Genomic DNA, 8,511 nt, shown 5'->3' on the forward strand with positions numbered 1-8,511 from the left:
CAAAAAGCCTGAGGATAGAACGTGAATATTTTTTGAATGTCATAAAATATCTGAATACATGATTATAAGCATTTGAATGTTCAGAAATGGATTGAATTAAATCACTTTAAGACATCATCAGCTGAATGATCATGCAGCATTTTCGATCATCAGTATCATACAGTCGAAGAGTGATTGATTCAGTTTTTGAAAATGTGAAAGGAAAGTTACTGGCTATTAGTCGAACATTTTGGTGGGACGATTTGTGAATGTTGAACATCTATGACTTCTGGTTGTGGAACAAGGAAAGCGCTTTTTGAATCGGCTTCTATTACATCACCAATTATCCATGATGGACATCCAATTTCAGCAGTTAGCTCTTCACAGAAAGATTGGGCAGATTCTCGAGGAAGAACAATCAACAGACCACCTAGATTTTGGTGAAAAACTAATATTATTTTCAATAGAAGAAATAATCAAGGTTATCCATAAACATAAACTTAATGCTACAAATATATTATGATAGATATAAACAACAAAGCAAAAATAAACAGTACCTGATGTTTCTGGAGAAAAACCTTGAAGTAGTTTTAACCGATCGTTTAATGCCCTGGAGATTAACGCGCTTCCTTCAAGACACGGCAAAGTATGAATGCTAAAAGCTAAGTGATTGTTTGCCTGAACTTGGACTAAATTATTTGCATGACCCAAAAGACCGAAACCTGTTACGTCAGTACACCCATGAGCGTGATGTTTGTGCATTAGTCGAGCAGCTACAATGAACAGTTATAATATAAGCACTTTGTGAACACATCATTACCATTTAATTTGTTATATGTATATGATTTAGACAATTAAGAAATGTAGATATCATTACCAAGGTTTGATTTGATAATTTCGAATAAATTGAGCATTGAGTAGATTGTTGTAAATAATATACTTGTAATATCCCAATGAGTAGAAAAATAAGATTTTCTGTTTCGTGACTCAGTGTGAGCCACTTCTTCAAAGAATAAATGACAACATCAAAATTAATCTAAGTTTAAATAGTACAACGGAAAAACACAAATATTAAGAAATGTTCTCATTGGCACAATGTGTAGCTCCTTAGAATTAGCAGGATACCTTTGATGCATAGTAATAGATATAAAGGAGAAGAAAGTATATCGATCCAAGTTCTAACCGCTCTCCAACAATGTAGTGAGAAAAATTAACATACAAATACCCTGATAACAACAATTACAGTACTGATGTTAGTAGCAAGAAGCTGTAAAAATTAGAATAGAAGAGAACGCTCAATCCTGATAGTTTTTATACGGTGCTTTCATCACATGAACATGACTAGTAATTATTTTTGTCTCAAGGTATTCCTTTAGTGGATTTGAAAAAAGATAGTTAAAAAGCGTAAGCTGAAAGGTAATGCAGTTTTTCTCGTCAGCTGGATGATAGCTAGTGTGATTTACAATTAAAACGTAGTTGAGAAACTGCTCTTGACTGTATGAGGAAGAAAAGAGTAAATGCCAAATCAACACTCAGTAAAATTCACTAAGAACAAAACTTATTAACTCAAGCGCTTTAATCACCTTGAATATCTTAAAGTCAGAATTATACGAAACATATAAGAAGTTATTTAGGATGATATGCTTGGTGCTATTACGAGTTCACCTTACTCGGTAAACCGAACGAAGGTCAAAGACAGTGACACGATGGGCTATTCTAATCCGTTGTCCCCAGCCCTGCTAACTAGATCAAGAAATCTTGATGAGGCGTAGATAATGTATTCTACAAGCATCCAGAAAATAGGTCACTGAATACACAAATCAAGCTTATTTACACAACAATAGAAACACCCTTGGGAGAGCCACAAAATAGAGTACTAAAAATACCGTCAACCAATGACAGTCAAGGATTTCCGAGTGGGAAATGTAAGCTGTAGGTCGACTAAGCGTCTCTTGACGCGAAAACATAAAATTCAAATTTTCAGAATAACATTACAGAATTAGGATTTTGTCCGATTGAGTTCTGGGGATCTAACGCCCTCAACAGTGATTTTATGACCAGTCATTAATAAATGCTCAGATTCTTCTCACAAATAAAATTATTTAAGTGAATCGTGGGATCGTAGAACAACACACGTATTTAATTGACACCGAACCAAGTGTGATAAACAAAACGACTAGAGAATTCACGATTAATTACATTTACTTCACACAGTGTTTACAGAAAGTAACTGACTGATGTGAAAGAAGTAGGATTCCTGTCGTATAAGACTGATTGAGATATAAGTTAGGGTCTGGGAGTGATTCTGTCACTTAGAACGCAGCCAGTGGTCGTTCTAATTCACAAGATATACCTGTGATGATAACAGGTAAACCAGTTAAACTATGACTGTGTCTAAATTATTGGAGTCAATAATTATACGATGCTTTATTAAAGCTTGTGAACAGAGAATCTAGGGAAAATAATGTAGTCTTAGATCCGAACGTAGATAAGTAGATCATTTGTTCCTTTTAAAGTATAGTTCTCATGTTTATAATTTAATTGTTTTGATATTAATTCCCAACTTAGACTTCTGATCTTATTTATTTACTCTCGCTGTGCTGATGAGGGTTGAGTCATTTTGAACTGAAGCACACTCTATGCTAAATCTCGCGATAATAATGACTAATGTGTTGTTGCCAATATTTTTTGCAAAGGAGTTGATCAGTGATGTTATGGGTGTAACATAAACAGTCGCCAAATTTCTCACCGAATAACGTAGAGTTTGAGAGGTGAAGCTCACAAAACGAGAATCTGATGACTCTGTCACTTATGCAGGTTTAGTTAGCAGAGAATGTTAACGCTTCAAGAAGAAATCCGCAGATTTGAGAAAATTGATGGAAAACATGCTTTTTTATTGGTGACAAATGATGTGACTCAATAATATAGAGAGAGCTTACCATATCCAAAAACCAATAATCCTTATTCATATTGAATGTCTAGTGTTTGAGCATAAAGAGATGCAATTCGGTTATAATCCTACCTTGGTCACAATTATACTGGGTATTGTTTAATTTTATTGCAACACGTATAGGATGAACAGTGATACATATTTATGAAAATGCTAGTATGATAGCACATCAATTAACATCTGAGAATCAATATTTACTAGATGAAGCACACAAACCTGTTCGATTTAAATGAGTCATAGAGAGAGTAGCGGAATGAAACAGACTCTTTACTTTATCTGACGTGATGACATTGGCTAGATTTCCAGACCAAGATGGACTGTCCTCCAGCATCCAGTAGTAGACTGAAACAGCTACTTGGGTGCCCAAAGGTTTTGTGAGTACTAAAACGTCACCCACTGCAGCTTGATCCGGCCTGTTAAAATTTGATTAAAGTAGGAGATCAAATATTGACAAACCATTAAATATTAAATGAAGAGTAATGGACTACTAAACCGAATGAAGTCAAACATATAATAAATAGTAAACCATTTGTGTAGTAATAATTCACAGCGGTACAGAAAAATATGGTAGGAGAGAAAAGTGGAAATAAAAGAACCAGCAGCATGGGAGAACCAAAAATCATCAAGAGCCATGTCATTCAAGGTCTCTAACCATCGGTCGCTATCGTCTCGCGGATCCTAACCAGGTAGTCTACACCTACCAACATGGCTCAGTCCACTTGTCAGTGACTTCATGGATTTTTGCCACGTTTTGGTCTGGTCGCCCCTAGCTATCTTCCAACCTACTCCTACACCATAAAACATCACACGTCGGGGCAGTCGGTGGTTAGGCATACGTAACAGGTGTCCCAGCCATCTCAAATGATGAAGTTTCACTACTTCATCAATCGATTTGCCATCCTTACCTAGTACCCGTTTCCTAACAACTGCATTACTTACTCGGTGGTCCCAGGATATACGAGCAATGCTTCGAAGGGACCTATGATCGAACACTAATAGCCTACGAATATCCTCTACTCTTATCGGCCATGTTTCACTGCCATAAAGTAGGACGGAACGGACTGCTGCACAGTAAACCCGTCCTTTGGTTGCTAAACGGATATCTCGCCTACTCCATAAATGACGCAATCTGGCGAAAGGTAGACGAGCCTTCTATATCCGTGCTGAGACTTCGTCACACACCAGACCACAAGGGCTGATTAGACTGCCAAGATAAGTGAAGCGGTCAACATGCCCAACTACTTCACTCCCTATCATTAGCTCAGGTGCCAATGCAACCCAATCCTGAAGTAAAATTTTGCACTTCGAGGGAGAGAATCGCATTCCGAACATGCCTGCACAGTTGCTTATAGTGGTCAGAAGACTCTGCATTTTGTCAGCGTCTTCACCAAATAGAACTATGTCATCGGCGTATTCTAAGTCAACGAGTGAGTCTTCCGGTAAAAGTTCAACTTCTGGAGATTTAGATGATGAAAGTGTTATCTCTAAAAGCATGTCAACAACAAAGTCAAACAAAAATAGAGGGAGTGGACAGCCCTGACGAACACCACTTGAAATAATCAATTCTGATGACAGTTCGCCATAAGCTCTAACTCTGATACGTCTTGTTGACTGAACGCTATATTCGGATCCTAAGCTAGCTTCGTAACCCCCGAGCTAGAATTATACAGCGACTTGAAGACGAGAGAAATGGCACAAAATATGTGGGAAGCTGTTGTATCCCGAAGAGAATTGCGAATGGTAACTTTTGAGGACTATTTATTAGCCAATGTAATATGTATATTTCCTATTGTAACTAACCTAATCATATTCGTTTCCTCTCATCATTAGCTTTATTTTGACCTTTGAACTATTATTATACAATTCTTGAGTTATCATCACTTTGTTGATTACTATTCACAGCCACATTCGGCTAAATATTGTACAAATGTTATTTTCTATTTTATGATACGATTTGGTAAGTCTGTTTGGTATATAAACTCAGTATGTTTGAAATACAATGATTCATACCACTGAGGCCGTTATTGGTGTTTTGGACTTAACTGGCTGGGCTAGGCAGATCGCAGGATCGGTTAGCGCTCTAGACTGCTCGTACGGTTTCGTGTGTCACTGTTCCAATCGATAATTCGCTGCTCCCTGATTGGCAGTCTCATCAAGTCACACATTAACTAGGCATCCACTCGGCCACAAGATATAACAGAAGCACTTTACTCCAAGGTTCGTTTTATGTACAAAAAATATAGGATTTTTATAGTATTTTAAAGTCCTTGAGTTTTTAATGAAAGTTCTAGAATAATGCTAAACATAGTAGCAGTGTATTAATCAGCCAATCAGAATCTCTACATGTGACTTTTCATTTTCGCTATGTTACTAACATAACTTCTAATCAACGCTGATTGGATGAAATGCTCCTTAATGTTTCATGAGCTTGTCATGTCGATTGCGAGAAATTCGCAGGATTATCCCAACAAACTCAATCTAAACGTGTGCTCCAGAACGAGCGACAGTCTTCTATCGAGCCACTCCTTCGATGGCTGATAGCGACGCGATCTGGTTGGGTCCAAAGTTGGGACGAATTCCGGGGTCGCCATGTCAAAAGATGTTTTTCCTTGTGCTTAAAGTTAGTGTTTGCAAGAAACAGGCAGTTATTTGAGTATAGCCTTAACAGACGATCGCTAATATCTGTCCTTTGAGCCACGACACCATAAAATCCATCCAGGTCTCCTTCCCTTTCACTTAATTTACCTACTTGAGCATTAAAGTCACCAGCCACTATTACTACATCAGAGCGCCTACCTTTTCGAAGGTTGGAGAGCTTTCTGTAAAACTCATCTTCCACATCATTTGAGCTGCCGTCAGTGGCAGAGTAGGCAGAAACGACGAAGAGGCAACGACAAGTAGCCCTATCTTTCCGAGTCTTTACTGTTCCGTTTAGTCGGACAGCGCACAAACGACTGTCTACTGGGATCCAGTCCAAAAGAGCTAGTTCTGCTCTAGGACTCAATGCTATACCTACACCAGTGAGGCCACGGAAAGCAGCATCAGGGCTTCCTGATACACAAAGTGTGTATCGAGTTGGTTCTTTATTTTGACGTGGTGGGGTCAAATGAATGACGCTACTCGGATCCTGTATCCGCGTTTCGGAGACGCAGCACACATCGATGGTGCGAGATTCTAAAGTCCTAGCTAAGGAAGCCTGTTGTCCTACTTGGCACAATGTTCGAGAGTTAAAAGCTCCTACATGTAGTTTAGAGCATGGTTTCCGGAGACCAGTAATAACGTTCCGTGTACTCGAATCGTTTTTCTACCCTAGCGGTACGAGGTGATAAAGGGACGTGAGAAGGGTTAGTCGTGGAGATAAGAGAGTTATTAGAAGGTGTAGGAAGGATTGTAATGTGACCAACTTGGTTTCGTGTGCAGTTATGGGTATGAGGGCTAATATCACTTCCCGGCTGCCCACACCGTGGAAGGGTATTTATTGAGGGACCTGTAAAGGAAGTTGGATTAATGTTGGTCTTAACGACCTGGGAGCGTGACCGCAGAGCCCGAGGGACAACTGCTTGAGGCCGGTCACGCACGGCCTTTTCGTGCGAGGTTTTGACGTGTTAGCTCTGTTCCTCAAAGCGCTTTACTGCCGGAGACGGAAATCCGTGAGGTAAGGTGAGGCGTGACATTTTTAGGGTCAACTTTTTCTAACCCCTTTCTTTCTTGTGAGAAGGCAGCATCGTTGTAGATGCCGGTCGTCCGAGAGAAACACCTTACTGCTGTCACATCCCTCTGCAATCAGCAGTACGACTCCGCCCTCAGACCTTGAGTTACTGCTTTTAGTCTTACCGTTCTCCAATCGACCTACCTGGCATGGTAGAACCTACAGGAACATATGTTCTAGCCAATATAGCCCAGTTGGGTCATCACGATAGGCAAGCCCGACCACCACGTCAAGGTAGCAGCTACGGTCCAACAGTTTGCTTAATGGATGGTTTAAATCAACATTCCATAATATTAAGATAAATGTCAAGTCAATTACTATGAGATTACGTCGCGAATTTGATCGATAGATATATTACAAAAACGAATAAAACAGCATGAAATCAATTAATACTTAGTGGTTGAGTTATTTTCATCTGATTTTAAACACTTACTTGTATATAAACAATAAATAACACATATGACTATATAAGGATAATTGTCAGTCGATGCATAAAAAGTCTACCATAAAAAGCCAATGTAGAAAAATTGCATGGATTATTTGTCATTTTCAAAATGAAAACAACCCACTATATATGAATCCCTTTATTCGTTAAGCCTGAGATATTGATCGATACGAAATATACCGAAGTGCATAGTACTTAAACTATCTACTTAATGTGTACCGAAGATAATCCATGAATAAGTTATAAATGAAACATTTTTAAGCCACAACGAAACATCAATATTCTGATGTTTTCTTTCACAAAATCCTGAATATTTAGGCACACATACAAAACATATCCAGTGATTTAACTTTAAATCAATAATTAACTACCATGGAGGAAATTTGCTTATAGTTTTTAACTAATTTAAACAACCGGATAATTGGAGAACTTACATAATATATTCTGAGTCGCTGCAAACTGAAGTTGCTACGCCACCAATCATTAACCATGGACTCAATACAGTTTGTCCTCCACGAACATATGTTCCAGCTTCTGATGCACAGTCCTTCAAAGGACAGAAAATGTTTTGCAATATGTATAACAACGTAACCTACCTTAAAACCCTCCATCAATAAGCGATTTGATATTTCGCGTTCTTCTTGGGTCATTTCACGTGGAACACCCAACAGTAGAAGCAAATTATCACAGTCAACTACGCCCATTGCATACAAATCACTCAGTACATTACAGCACGTAATTCGACCCTGTCTTTTTAGCCTAAAAATGACATTTAACTAACCATAGTGTAAGGATCATCAATCAGAGGATAAAAGAAGTCGGTTGTTTGGATAAGTTTCAAGTTATTTCGAATAGGAATAACACAACAATCGAGTTCCAATGCTTTAATGTCAATAGAAATACGTTAATGAAAAGGGTACTGAACAAAACCTACCCAGTAACGGTTTATTACTTGAAAGTGAACATGGCTGAGGTTGATTCAGTGCCTCGAGCAATTTTTTCAGTTCAGCTTGAGGCACTTTACAACCTCATCCTCTCAGGAATGAAAATTTAGTTAGACGAAAGTCACTCCGAAGTCCATAAGATTCAGGGTTGAAAAACCCAGTCAGTTGGCGACGATCACCCGCACTCATACGTCGACGGAAATACAAAGAAACTACAACAACAAGACAAGTTGATTGAGTGTGTGATAGATGAAAGTGTTATAAACGAATCATCCGAAACACGTGAAGTGTAACAGATGCATGCAATACATAGTTATGGATTATATACGTGACATTTCGTAAATCCTGATAACACTGCTGTCAAACCATACACAAAACAATTACATGTGCGCAAGGATACTTAAAACACTACTTACGTACTCAATAACCACCCTTATAGCATGAGATAAGTACCAAAGTAGGGAATGAGTTAACCAGTAAAAGA

At 38.5% G+C, this 8,511-nt stretch overlaps 1 pseudogene; it reads right to left on the reverse strand.

The window, feature by feature from the left end:
• Positions 207 to 8,216, reverse strand: Smp_095650 (annotated as a pseudogene). One transcript has 7 exons: positions 8,018 to 8,216; positions 7,865 to 7,965; positions 7,680 to 7,829; positions 7,518 to 7,630; positions 3,146 to 3,342; positions 537 to 752; positions 207 to 409 (listed from the first exon to the last, which is right to left on the reverse strand). Coding segments are annotated over exons 1-7 (1,179 nt in total).
• Between the last annotated feature and the right edge of the window lie 295 nt (positions 8,217 to 8,511).

The sequence above is a fragment of the Schistosoma mansoni genome (genome assembly GCF_000237925.1).
Source record: "Schistosoma mansoni, WGS project CABG00000000 data, supercontig 0204, strain Puerto Rico, whole genome shotgun sequence".
Taxonomy (NCBI): domain Eukaryota; kingdom Metazoa; phylum Platyhelminthes; class Trematoda; order Strigeidida; family Schistosomatidae; genus Schistosoma; species Schistosoma mansoni.